Source organism: Panulirus ornatus, chromosome 48 (genome assembly GCF_036320965.1).
Source record: "Panulirus ornatus isolate Po-2019 chromosome 48, ASM3632096v1, whole genome shotgun sequence".
NCBI classification, from domain to species: Eukaryota; Metazoa; Arthropoda; class Malacostraca; order Decapoda; family Palinuridae; genus Panulirus; species Panulirus ornatus.
The window spans coordinates 19,340,565-19,354,895 of record NC_092271.1 but is presented as its reverse complement, the minus strand read 5'-3'; the positions used below and the strand labels follow the sequence as shown (position 1 = coordinate 19,354,895).

General features: G+C 48.0%; 1 protein-coding gene across 1 annotated transcript in view; it reads right to left on the bottom strand.

Moving 5' to 3' along the window:
- Positions 1–14,331, bottom strand: part of LOC139763800 (uncharacterized) — a 202,543-nt gene that overhangs the window by 21,421 nt on the left and 166,791 nt on the right. The window contains exon 4 of the mRNA XM_071690057.1: positions 12,370–12,514. Coding sequence (XP_071546158.1) covers positions 12,370–12,514 — 145 coding nt within the window. The remainder of the gene's footprint in view (positions 1–12,369; positions 12,515–14,331) is intronic.

The window sequence follows — 14,331 nt, the reverse complement described above, 5'->3', positions numbered from 1 at the left end:
AACAAGATGCCTGAGGTTGGACAACAAGATGCCTGAGGTTGGACAACAAGATGCCTGAGGTTGGACAACAAGATGCCTGAGGTTGGACAACAAGATGCCTGAGGTTGGACAACAAGATGCCTGAGGTTGGACAACAAGATGCCTGAGGTTGGACAACAAGATGCCTGAGGTTGGACAACAAGATGCCTGAGGTTGGACAACAAGATGCCTGAGGTTGGACAACAAGATGCCTGAGGTTGGACAACAAGATGCCTGAGGTTGGACAACAAGATGCCTGAGGTTGGACAACAAGATGCCTGAGGTTGGACAACAAGATGCCTGAGGTTGGACAACAAGATGCCTGAGGTTGGACAACAAGATGCCTGAGGTTGGACAACAAGATGCCTGAGGTTGGACAACAAGATGCCTGAGGTTGGACAACAAGATGCCTGAGGTTGGACAACAAGATGCCTGAGGTTGGACAACAAGATGCCTGAGGTTGGACAACAAGATGCCTGAGGTTGGACAACAAGATGCCTGAGGTTGGACAACAAGATGCCTGAGGTTGGACAACAAGATGCCTGAGGTTGGACAACAAGATGCCTGAGGTTGGACAACAAGATGCCTGAGGTTGGACAACAAGATGCCTGAGGTTGGACAACAAGATGCCTGAGGTTGGACAACAAGATGCCTGAGGTTGGACAACAAGATGCCTGAGGTTGGACAACAAGATGCCTGAGGTTGGACAACAAGATGCCTGAGGTTGGACAACAAGATGCCTGAGGTTGGACAACAAGATGCCTGAGGTTGGACAACAAGATGCCTGAGGTTGGACAACAAGATGCCTGAGGTTGGACAACAAGATGCCTGAGGTTGGACAACAAGATGCCTGAGGTTGGACAACAAGATGCCTGAGGTTGGACAACAAGATGCCTGAGGTTGGACAACAAGATGCCTGAGGTTGGACAACAAGATGCCTGAGGTTGGACAACAAGATGCCTGAGGTTGGACAACAAGATGCCTGAGGTTGGACAACAAGATGCCTGAGGTTGGACAACAAGATGCCTGAGGTTGGACAACAAGATGCCTGAGGTTGGACAACAAGATGCCTGAGGTTGGACAACAAGATGCCTGAGGTTGGACAACAAGATGCCTGAGGTTGGACAACAAGATGCCTGAGGTTGGACAACAAGATGCCTGAGGTTGGACAACAAGATGCCTGAGGTTGGACAACAAGATGCCTGAGGTTGGACAACAAGATGCCTGAGGTTGGACAACAAGATGCCTGAGGTTGGACAACAAGATGCCTGAGGTTGGACAACAAGATGCCTGAGGTTGGACAACAAGATGCCTGAGGTTGGACAACAAGATGCCTGAGGTTGGACAACAAGATGCCTGAGGTTGGACAACAAGATGCCTGAGGTTGGACAACAAGATGCCTGAGGTTGGACAACAAGATGCCTGAGGTTGGACAACAAGATGCCTGAGGTTGGACAACAAGATGCCTGAGGTTGGACAACAAGATGCCTGAGGTTGGACAACAAGATGCCTGAGGTTGGACAACAAGATGCCTGAGGTTGGACAACAAGATGCCTGAGGTTGGACAACAAGATGCCTGAGGTTGGACAACAAGATGCCTGAGGTTGGACAACAAGATGCCTGAGGTTGGACAACAAGATGCCTGAGGTTGGACAACAAGATGCCTGAGGTTGGACAACAAGATGCCTGAGGTTGGACAACAAGATGCCTGAGGTTGGACAACAAGATGCCTGAGGTTGGACAACAAGATGCCTGAGGTTGGACAACAAGATGCCTGAGGTTGGACAACAAGATGCCTGAGGTTGGACAACAAGATGCCTGAGGTTGGACAACAAGATGCCTGAGGTTGGACAACAAGATGCCTGAGGTTGGACAACAAGATGCCTGAGGTTGGACAACAAGATGCCTGAGGTTGGACAACAAGATGCCTGAGGTTGGACAACAAGATGCCTGAGGTTGGACAACAAGATGCCTGAGGTTGGACAACAAGATGCCTGAGGTTGGACAACAAGATGCCTGAGGTTGGACAACAAGATGCCTGAGGTTGGACAACAAGATGCCTGAGGTTGGACAACAAGATGCCTGAGGTTGGACAACAAGATGCCTGAGGTTGGACAACAAGATGCCTGAGGTTGGACAACAAGATGCCTGAGGTTGGACAACAAGATGCCTGAGGTTGGACAACAAGATGCCTGAGGTTGGACAACAAGATGCCTGAGGTTGGACAACAAGATGCCTGAGGTTGGACAACAAGATGCCTGAGGTTGGACAACAAGATGCCTGAGGTTGGACAACAAGATGCCTGAGGTTGGACAACAAGATGCCTGAGGTTGGACAACAAGATGCCTGAGGTTGGACAACAAGATGCCTGAGGTTGGACAACAAGATGCCTGAGGTTGGACAACAAGATGCCTGAGGTTGGACAACAAGATGCCTGAGGTTGGACAACAAGATGCCTGAGGTTGGACAACAAGATGCCTGAGGTTGGACAACAAGATGCCTGAGGTTGGACAACAAGATGCCTGAGGTTGGACAACAGGATGCGTGAGGTTAGACAGCAGGATGATTAAGGTTTGACAATAGGACGTCTGAGGTTGGACAACAAGATGCCTGAGGTTGGACAACAGAGCATCTGAGGTTCGACAACAGGATAACTGAGGTTCGACAATAGGAGTGTCTGGGGTTCGACGACAGAACGTCTGTTATTCTGTGACAGGACGTCTGAGTTCGAAAGCACGATGGCTGGGCTTCGACGATCAGACGGCTCGAGTTGGACAACAGGAGAGCTGGACGTCGACAACAAGACGTCGCGGGTTCGACGCCTTGAAGTCCGAGGTTCGATCAGGGAAGTTTAGGGTCGTTATCTGCCTGCCAGATCTCCTCCTCCTCCTCGTCCTCCTCGCCCTCCTACTCCTCATTCTCCTCCTCATTCTCCGCCTTTTATTCTTCTTCCTCTTACATCCGCTTCCTCATTCTCTCACTCACTGCCTGCGCTCCGCCTCTCATCCACCCCCAGCACCTCACCTCTCACCAAGCCCCAGCACATCACCTCTCACCCACCCCCAGCACATCACCTCTCACCCACCCCCAGCACCTCACCTCTCACCCACCCCCAGCACCTCACCTCTCACTCGTTCCTCTTCTCCCTCGGCTCCCCCCCCCACCCTCCTCCCACCCGGTGCCTCTCTCCCACCACCTGTCCCACTTCCTCCTTCACCTCGTCATAGTGAGAGGAGGAGGCTCTCACTAGCCTCTCCAGCCTCTCACCCCGAGCTGGTCTCCATCTCCTTCCCAACTCTCCTTTCCACTCTCCCTTACTCTCTGTCTCAGTTAATGATGGGATTCTGTTTACTTTTGTTCCTCTGCTTCACTGATCATTCTCTTTTTCTTCTAGTCAGTCCGTCTGTCTCGGTTGTTTATTGATCCTTGTGCGTCTGTCTGTCTGTTTCTGGGCTTGATAAAGTGTGTGTGTGTGTGTGTGTGTGTGTGTGTGTTACCTCTCACAAAGTCTCTCGATATTTCCAGCGAGTATCTGAATTTCCTTCCTGTTTTGCGCGTCATGCTTCCAACCGTGTGTCCACCGACTCTGTTGCTGAATAGGTGTTTTCCAGGCGTCCCTCCGTAGCCTTCCCCTTTGCCTGGCTTCTCGTTATATCGTGGTGGAGGCCCCCTGAGTATGTGGGGAAAAACTGAGCTATGTTAACATCGTCGTGGTCTCTCCTTGTGAATTCACAGGAGGTTATTGTGTTCCCTCGCATTTATCCTCATTACCTCAGCTGTGGGCAGGTCGATGGCTTCCTCCTCTCTTCATATCTTATTTCTCGGAATTCCGGCTCCATCCTCCTTGCATTCCGCCAGACTTTATCCAGCAGTTCTTTGCTTTTCTCCAAGTCAGAAACTTTATTTGATTTCTTTGAATATCCTTTTCCTTGTCGACCAATTTTTGATGTTAAATCAGTTATAGTTTGCCTCGAAAAGATAATCGTCTATGCTGTCTTTTATCAATGTACAGTAATCAATATTTTGATTTGTTCATCCTCTACCACTTTGAAACCATACCTTCGTTATTCAGTCTCTTGTAGGGGAGAGTGTCAGTGACCCTGTGGAGGTCTTTGATTACACAGTACTCCTAACCATCATCTTTTTCCCCCCTAAAGACGATCGTAACTCTTTCCTGTCGATGTTTACAAAGATTCATCTCATCTGATCTCATTCTGATGAAATTGTGCCCCACATAAATACCTGCTGTTGAGAAATATTACATATGATTCCTTAATTCTTCCTTCATAATGTTGGAGACCCAGCTTGTGTGTGTGTGTGTGTGTGTGTGTGTGTGTGTGTGTGCAAACAGGAAGGGACTAGACGCTCGCTGAACCACATCTCTTATCATTATGCTTCCAGTCGTATACCTTAGTTTCCATCGCCTTCCAGCGATACTTGTATTTACATGCACTTGGCTTCGACTGTTCCACAAGGCCACAACTATGCTGCTCAAGGATGCTTCCTCGCGTCCCTCCGTACAGTTTTCATGCCAAAGGACCAGACTGTTATTCCCTCTTGTTCTCGACTGTCCTCCTCCATCAAAGACTTTGTCTGTGTTAACGTCATCACGGCCTTTTTGAGGAATTTGTATGTAGTTATCAAGTTTACCCCCCTTGTTCCTCTCTCTCTCTTCCAATGTGGGCGGATGAAAGGTTTCTCCTCCTCTTTTCTTGGCTCATTCCACTCAGGTTCCCGTGCCATTCTTGCTGCATTCCTTTGCACGTTTTCCAGCAGATCTGTGCGACCTCTCAGTTGATGAGACCCAGGCTAGCGAGGTAGATCCCAGCTTGGGTCAAAGTGCAAGAAAGTTCGTGTGTGTCTTCCAAAGCATCCCGAGGTCCCCATACCGTAACACAGTGGTGACAGACCAGAGTACAGTATGTTTCTCTCTCTCTCTCTCTCTCTCTCTCTCTCTCTCTCTCTCTCTCTCTCTCTCTCTCTCTCTCTCTCTCTCTCTCTCTCTCTCTCTCTCAAAATCCTCCTCATATGATGTGACGTGTGTGTGTGTGTGTGTGTGTGTGTAATCACCAATTTGCAACTACTTGTTTGCAGTGGATGAGGAGGAGTTCATTTTATATTACACTCGTAGAACCTCCGTCTCTTGAACATTTTATGCATTGGTGAGATTACTATGGATATGTCTGACTCAGACAGCCACCATGGCTCACTCAGACTAACTGCATCCACACGTTTATCTGTGGACTGGTCCGCTGGACCTTCCCTCCTCCCTTACATCAAACCCGACCTCCCTCTTCCACTGGCCTCCCACCAGGGACGGACATCCTTCCCGTCAGCCTAATTAAGAAAAAAAAAAGAAGTCGAATTAAAACGAAGCCATGGATCTGGGACACCTTGTCATTAATGAGATAACTTTAAGTTTTATCTGAATTTCTTTTCTCGTCTGTCTTCTCAAATTGTGCTCTTGCTCTTAGAGATAACCCAGACCCAGTGATTAAGATAACCTGGACTCAGTGATAAAGATAACCTGAACTCAGAATTACTGATAACCAGTTGGTAACACGGACCCTCTGATTAAGGTAACCATGATCCAGTGATAAACCAGACCCATCGTAAAAGATAACCAGAACCCAGTGATAAAGATAACCCAGACTCAGTGATAAAGATAACCCAGACCCAAGGATAAAGATAACCCAGACCCAGTGATAAAGATAACCAGAACACAGTGATAAAGGTGACCCAGATCCAGAGATGAGGCGCTAAAGATGTTTAAAAGTCATATTAATATTGACGTGATCCTCCCTCCCTATCTCTCTTTTTCCTCTCTCTCTCTCTCTCTCTCTCTCTCTCTCTCTCTCTCTCTCTCTCTCTCTCTCTCTCTCTCTCTCTCTCTCTCTCTCTCTCTCTCTCCCTGCTTCCCCGTCCGTCCCTACTTTCCCCCCCCCCTTTCACCCCCGACCACCCTGTATCACCCCGACCCTATTCCGCCTCTCATTTCCCCAGTCTCTCACAAATTTCTAACAACAAACTTCCCGTCTAATGGCAGGAACAGCTGACAGTAATCTTAGATAACTTTCCAGAACTTGTTAGGGTCTTCCTCTCCCTCCCTCCCTCCCTCTCTCCCTCCCTCCGCAGGATAACGCCCCTTGAGTCGGACGTGACGGGAGCAGGGAGCGGTCGTGGGACGGGATGAGAGGGAGGGGAGAGGGAAGAACATTGAGGTGCAAGGGGAGTGTAGTAGGGAGGTAGAAAGCTAGGAGGAGGTGATGATGGTGTTGCTGCCGACGTGGGAAACTCTTAAGAAGATGGATGAGGGAGGCTATAGATGATGATGGAGAGGTGCGGGGAAGTAAAGGGTGATTGAGAGTATAAGGAAGGAGGCTGGGCAAGAGATACGAATGGAGAGAAGAAGGTTCAGACAGACAGAGAAGTGGAGCTAATGGAGATGACTTAATTGGAGGGGAAAGTATACTGGCCAGAGAGGTAGCAAATGGGAAGCGAGCTGAAAAGGCTAGAAGACTTGCACTAATTGACCACGTCATGTTCTTAGGGAGGCCAGAAGATCTTGGTTGAACGACCACCTCATGTTCTTGGAGAGGCCAGAAGACCCTGACTTGAAAGGCTTTTGACAGGGTATGGCATCGGGTTCTCATTTCTAAAGCTCCCTTTCTTTTTTTTTGGCTTCCCTCCCTCACTTTGCTCCTTCACATCTAGCTTCCTCTCTGGCCGATCTATCTCTGTGGTTGTTGATGGATCAGCCTTCCCCCTTTTCTCCATCAACAGCTTTGTCCCTCAAGGTTCTGTCCTGTCCCCTACACTTTTTCTCCAAATTTTAACGATTTTTTCTCCTCCTCACATAATCCAGTACACTCGTACGCTGACGACTGAACACTGCATTAATCCACATCCTTCAATTCTGCTCCATCTTCTCTCACTCAATCTGCATCTCGTCTTGACACAGCTTTCTCAGGAAACTCAGACTTGGACATGATATCTCAGTGGGGTAGGCAAAATCTTAAGTTTAATGCCTCCAAGACCCAATTTCTACCCATCGCTCTATCGAAAGCTCCTCACAACTCACGTCTCTCCTTTGACGGTTCTGTAATTCCACCTATTGAATTAATGAACATACTTGGTATTACTGTAACGTCCACTCTTTCTTGGAAACCTCACATTACGGGAATTGCTAAGTCTGCTTCTAAGGAATTGGGTGTCCTGTTTAGATGTCGAAACTTTTCTTCTGAACAGTTGCCCCGTTTATACAAGGGATTGATTCGTCCCTGTTTGGAGTACTGCTTTCTCATTTGGATTGGTTCGAACTCTTACCTCCGTACTTGACAGAGTTAAGTCGACAGCTGTCCGACTCATAAACTATTCCAGGCTAACTTCCAAACTTGACCCCCCCTTACCTTACGCCGCAGTGTTGGTTCACTTTCTCTCTTCTATACTCGGCAAGCTGCTGCGTCACATGATTGTTGTGTGGCCAGCAACAACTCAAGGGTGGGCTATCATCTTGATACCTGCTTTTTTTCTCCCTACACGTCGAGGCTTTGGAACTCTCTACCTACTCATGTCTTTCCCTATAGCTATGACCTGGCACATTTCAAAAGACTTAAGGTTTTTCACCTCCTCCAAAGTTCGCAAGTACTTTCCTTTCTCTTTCCTTTCTCCGTTCCATAACTTTCTCTATATTTCGATTGAGGCCCAGCCTTGATGTGGACTTTTGCCCGTGACTGGAACCTTAGAAAAAAAAAAAAAGACTTCTTTTCGAGGCCAGAAGAACCTGGCTGATCAACCACGTCATGTTCTTGGGGATAAACTCGAATACAAGTTTTCTTCGAGGCGACGATCAGAAAATGTCCTCTGGCGAGCGAAGCTCGAACGTTTCTCCCCGAAATCTTCTCATGATATTTGTGATGAATATCCTACAGGTGGCGGAGTAAACACTGTACCTTCTCTTAGCAAGGCAGTCGATAGGTTTTGCCACTGTTGGTTATGAAGGAAATAATTCATTTATCTCACCCGTCTCTCCTGACAGTGGTGCAGTGATATCTCGTCTTAACCCAGTATTGGTAGGTTACCAGGAAGGAGGGTTTTGTCGTAGTAGTAAATGGTGGAGGTACTGTTGGTGATGGTGAAGGAAGAGGAGGTGGTTGTGGAGATGGATGGTGAAGATGGTGCAAGTTGTAGTCGCACCGGAGGTTACATGAGCGCTGGTGTGAATGCAGGTAGCGGTGGGGTTGGTGATAGTGACGTATTGGTGGTGATGGTAGGGTTACATGTTTTGGTGATGGTAGGGGTAGATTATATGGTGATGGTGGAGGTAGATTATGTGGTGATGGTAGATGTAGATCATATGGGGGACGTAGGGCACCTACCTACCTACGAGTATCTGTGAAGAGATCTTAGGAAGCGCGTAGCGCTCACCGCAAGAAGATATTTGAGAGTCATTTGTTGTCGAGTGTGGTATTGAAAGATAACAGCCTTAGCCAAGGAAGGTAAACTCAACAGCTTGTGCTGGCTCACTCCGCCGCTATCGTTAACCGTGAGAGAGAGAGAGAGAGAGAGAGAGAGAGAGAGAGAGAGAGAGAGAGAGAGAGACAGAGAGACAGAGAGACAGAGAGAGCAATTTGCTGAAAAAAAAAAGATTAGCACCATATCATGGTGGCCTTCCCTCCCGCCCTCCTCCCCATCTTCCTTAGCGTGACCTGACCCACCCCTCCTCCCTCCATCCCTCCCTGGCGGAGGGTGTGCGTGACCTGACCAGGCCTCCCGCACGCAACTCCCTCGCCGCTGACCTTCGCTTCGCGTTCGCCTGTTTCTCCCTTTCCCGGGACCCGCACGTTTCGTGTGCTCCTCATTGGGGAATCTCTCATCGCCCGGTTCGTACGGCTTTCAGGTCGTTCGTTCTTGTGAAGCATTCTGGTCGTTCGTTCCCATGGGACATTCTGGCCGTTCGTTCCCCTGGGTGGGCGTTCTGTTAGCTCCCTCTCCAGGTCCGTTCGTTTCACGACTTCGACCATCTCTTTGGTTCGTAGGTCCTCTGCATCCTGTCCTCGGAACTAACCTCGAATATCCTGGGTCTGATCAGCCCTTGCGTTACTTTGACTCCCTGGGTCTGTCCCCTTCGGCGTCTGGTCTTAAACCCAGGTTTTCTGATTGCAGGGAATTACAGGGTCTTCGGCCATGACTCACACGAAGCCAGTAATTGAAGAGGAGATTGAGGTGTGCTGTGGAGGCCAGGAGAATAAAGAGAGAGAGAGAGAGAGAGAGAGAGAGAGAGAGAGAGAGAGAGAGAGAGAGAGAGAGAGAGAGAGAGAGAGAGAAGAGGGGATAGAAGAAGAGAGAATGAAAGGAAGGAAAAGGGAAGAGAGAAGGCTAGGATGATGATTGGGTGAGGGTGAAAAAGTATATGGAAATGGATATGCTGGGTGGAAGAAGAACTAAGAAGAAGAAGAAGAAGAAGAAGAGTAGGAGGAAGAGGCCGAGTCGAGAAGAATATGGCAGGCTAGAATGACTTGGAGATAGCTCCCAGGTGGTTTCCTACAAGACTCCACGCCATTACTGCCACCTTTAGTACCGTCAGCAGCACTAGGGTCACCCGCTCCACCGCACCACCACCGAAACTTCCATCACCACCATGGAAGGCGGGAGGTATAGGCACACGGTGTTTATGGGAAGGAGTGCGATTAACTGGGAGGCCTGCACGAGAAAGCAGCAGGAAAGAGGGCTATGAGGGCCAATGGAAAGGGGAGAGAGAGAGAGAGAGAGAGAGAGAGAGAGAGAGAGAGAGAGAGAGAGAGAGAGAGAGAGAGAGAGAGAGAGCATCAGTGAACCTCAAAGAGAGTAAGAAAATATTATGGACACAGGTGAATAGTGTGAAGAGAAGAACAGAAAGAAAAAAAGGTCGAAAGTGGTGTGTTTGGTTTGTTGAAATGAAAGGAGGTAGTGAAAGCATTAATATCCACCCAGAATCGCCTCAGGACACCTTTCCTAGAAAGAGTCCTGGTGTTACCCAGGACTACTTACCAGGAGCTCCCGCATCTCCAAGGTTGCGCTACTTCTAGTCGCAGGGAAATAGTGAACTCCTTGGGAGTGGGAAGTTCTCTTTTAACGAGACTGTGCTCCCATTGATACAGCCGTGCCGAAGGTGACTCTCCACTTGCGGTATTACTTCGTGTAGGCGGAGTCCGTACACCACATCGCTCCATTTCACTCTTATCCCTTGCACGCCTCACACCCTCCTGCATGTTGAGGCCACGAACACACAAAGCATTTTTCACTCCGTCCTACCACCGCCTCCTTCGTTGTTGTTTTTTCCTTTTCATTTTCCTCGTACCCTCCATTTCTGACATGTATATCATTTTAGTCATTCTGTCCCCATTCGTTCTCTCCATATCTCCATACCATTTCAGCACACCATTTTCTTCAACTCTCTCCCACATACCCCTCTCGCTGTCACACCTCTCCCTCACCCTATCAATTCAATTAAGCCTCCTCACAACACATGTTGTAGTCGAACATTTCATTTCCAGCACATCCACCCTTTCTACGTATTTGTTTATTTAGAAGCTATGCCTCACCTCATATAACACCGTAAGGGCTGTTGTCCTCTCAAACAACCCCTGCTTTTTCCTCCGTACACACACACACACACACACACACACACACACACACACACACACACACACACACACACACACACACACACACAACAATATGCACAATATCATACGGCCAGACATACAGTAGGCAGCCATCACTTCAACCAATTACCAGGCACCTTAGGTACGTACACCTGGTGATTGATGCGGTTTGGAGATGGTACGAGACGAGTCAGAGAGTCGTTGAGAGAGAGAGAGAGAGAGAGAGAGAGAGAGAGAGAGAGAGAGAGAGAGAGAGAGAGAGTACGTTCCTACCTACGGACACCAACGAAAAGATTTTTTCCCCAAAGGCGCGTCTTAATGAGTGCCCGTGTTTCCCTGGCGGTTCGGTACGCTCATTAAGTGATTGTATCTTCCGTCTACATCGGGTAATGATCCCAACCATCGTATCGGATTTCCGTTCAGCGCTACAGCAGTTGTTCCCTTATGTTTCTTCCTTCTCCTCGTAGGGTAGGGAACAGTCAGTCTCTCAAAGCTTTCCCGTATGTTTTGTTTGATATTTAGTTTGTCATATTCCATGGCGATCTTGCAGACTTGCTATGGATTGGCATTCTTTGCAGACTTACTAACTCTGTCTCTTCCTTATTAAGAGAGTTTTAAGTTTACATCATTTTTCCTTCAGTTATCTTGCTATGTGTCGATTATCATCGTGAATCTTTCACTTCTTTCTGTACTGTCTGAGTTCATCCAGCCTCTCATAGTACTTCATCTATTCCATTCTTCACGATATTCTTTGTTTCCTGTTTCTGAATTATCTCTTGATTATTTCCATTTGTTTTATTTGGTGATGATACCACACGGAAGTGTTCAGCTCTGCTCCTTATGTATGTATTTATGTGGCATTTTCATCGATATTTTTCTCGTCTCTTGTTGTGAAAGTTCTCATTATCATACCTCTCATTGCTTGTCTTAATGGTGCCATCTACTTTGTATGTTCTATGGACTCTTAGATTCTCGTGTATGATGACTCTTAGTTGTGTGACCCTCTGTCACATTCCCTGTCTGGCTTTGATCAGCAAGGTATTGTTAATTGTTCCCTGACTTCTTATCTACTCAAATTTGTCTTCACTTCATCCACAATCTCTTCCTCTTCTGTGGCATTTCGTTATATCCTCATCAGCGTGCTGCGTGAATGAGTTCTCTCATTCACAAAGAAGCTGAAGATAGATGGATAGATAGATAGATATAGGCTGGACAAAGAGGCAAAGTGAGTGGAAAGGTAGGGAAGTTGGTACAATGAGACAAAGATAGAATGAGAAAGATAGAGAGACAGTGTGACGCAAAGAGACAGAAGCAGAATGAGAAAGGTTGACAGATCAAACACAAAGAGACATAGACAAAATAAGGTAGATAGATAGTTCAACTCGAAAAGTACTGTAAAGAATATAGAAATGAGAGCAAAACAATATGCAGAGCATCAGATAAAAACATCACCCTCAGGTCATTAGTGAGCCATAACGTGACATTATTACGTCTTTTGACCTCTCTCTCTCTCTCTCTCCTCTCTCTCTCTCTCTCTCTCTCTCTCTCTCTCTCTCTCTCTCTCTCTCTCTCTCTCTCTCTCTCGCACCGTGTTTGTAAACAAAGGTCAGCTGATCACTCCCGCCTGTGCCGGGTTACCCAACACAGTGGGACAATCGGCGACATCTCGAGGGAACTTGCATGTTACAAGGGGGGCGTATCTTACCTGTCACGGTTGCGGCAGTGGCCGTCACGGAACTTGCATGCGGCACGGAAGCGGTCTAGACGCGGCTTGCACCAGGGGTCGTCCCGGCAAAGGTCAGCTGCCTGCCCGCAAGCGGGGATGTGGGGCAGAGGGTCCGTGTCCAGGGCTGCAAGGAAGGAAGAGGTGCGACCTGGTTCACATGGTTCAGATGATTCATATGGTTCACTTGGTGGTTCACATGGTGGCTCACATGGTTCAGAAACTGTGATGAATACAAGTACACACAGACACACACACACACACGCGCGCGCGCGCGCGCACACACACACACACACACGTGCTTGCAGCTATATGGTTAGAGAGAGAGAGAGAGAGAGAGAGAGAGAGAGAGAGAGAGAGAGAGAGAGAGAGAGAGAGAGAGAGAGAGAGAGAGAGAGATTTACGAGTATTGACGGAGAGATTTTGCCGGATGACAATGTCAGCGCGTTCACCGTCCGGAAAAAAATATCTAGAATTACGAAGAACGAGTCGTGTAGGTTACATGTTTTCCTGTGTTGTGTATGAACTGAATTCCATCATCCCAGGTCCTGGGCAGAAAAGAGGTGAAACAGGATATCTTCTGAAGTGCTGGCTCACTGCGTTGCCGTCATACCTCGCCAGAGAGAAAGGGAGACACTGAAGATCGAGAGAATATATAATATCAAGCTCAAAATATACCCGGATTAAAAGGTCAAGTGAAACCATTTCCATTTATCCAGCGCTGGCCTGGAAGACGCACCACAGTCTCAGAAGATGAAGATAAGGATAAGGTACTTTCAAACGATTTATTAACTAAGTAATGAATGAATGACAGAAGAAAAAACAAGGACGGAGCACTGGTAATGAAGGCACAGGAGGAGGTGGTTAGGAAACTTAAATGTTATCAGAAAAGTGAAGCAGGAGGGCATCGACTGGTTTGATTATATCTGGATTGGATGAGGATCACAGTGATTCAGGGAGAGGAGGAAGGAAAGGTGGGAACAGAGGGAGGAAACAGCTTCCCAGAACTGGTCGAGTATGGAAGGTATCGTCTCCTGGAGTGAGGAAAGAAGAGGAGGAAAGTATAGTTATGACAAGACTGAAATGTCTGTGAAGGTTAAGGTGGCATAATAACATGATGTAACATGGCATAACGTAACGTAACGTATGACACGGATGATAGATCGTCCCTCGATTATTTGTCTGGGGTTCGGGTCTATCATCCACCAGGTGTCATTAAGGCGTTAACATCAAGCTGGTACATCCACCGAGTGAAATGTCCTTAACACCTCCTTCATGTGTCGAGGACACTTCTAAGACCACATACACTCTCACTGTGATGTAGCCCTTGTGTCTAGGACGTATTGAGGTTGCTCGGTGCCCTCACTTTCTCCTCATCACTACTGCTGCCTTCCATCCATGACGTGATCCAGTCTCCCCTCCACGATCTCCAGAGGTTACCGTTGATAAACCCTTGCGAGGAGGACGGACGGAGGGAGATGACACTGGACGAGGGAGTTGAATCTCCAAGCAAGTGTAGATGACGAGGCAGGAGCGCAACAGTAACGAACAACCTCGCGTGATGGTTGTGAAACTTTGCCGTCGTTTGGAAAGTTTTGACGAAGCAGATGACTGTTAAGTGATGACCCGGAGGCGTAATCAGGACAGTGCAGGAGGCCACGAGATTAAGACCCCGCTCAACTGATACAAAAAGAGTCGTTGGTTCATGTCGACTAGACGCACGTGGTTCCCTGGTTGAAACACGGAAGCATACATTCCCTGAAGGTCTCGTGGAGGAACTCCCATGCCAACATGTAGCACACTAGTTGAGTCCGGGGGGAAAGGGGATGGGATTGGGGGGGCTGTTAGGCCGTTAATACTGGATCTCGTGTCCAGGCACAAAAGCCTGGAAAAGCGAGCCCTGGCAATGGTCGAGTCTGAGGACGTGGTAAAAGAGGGAGAGCA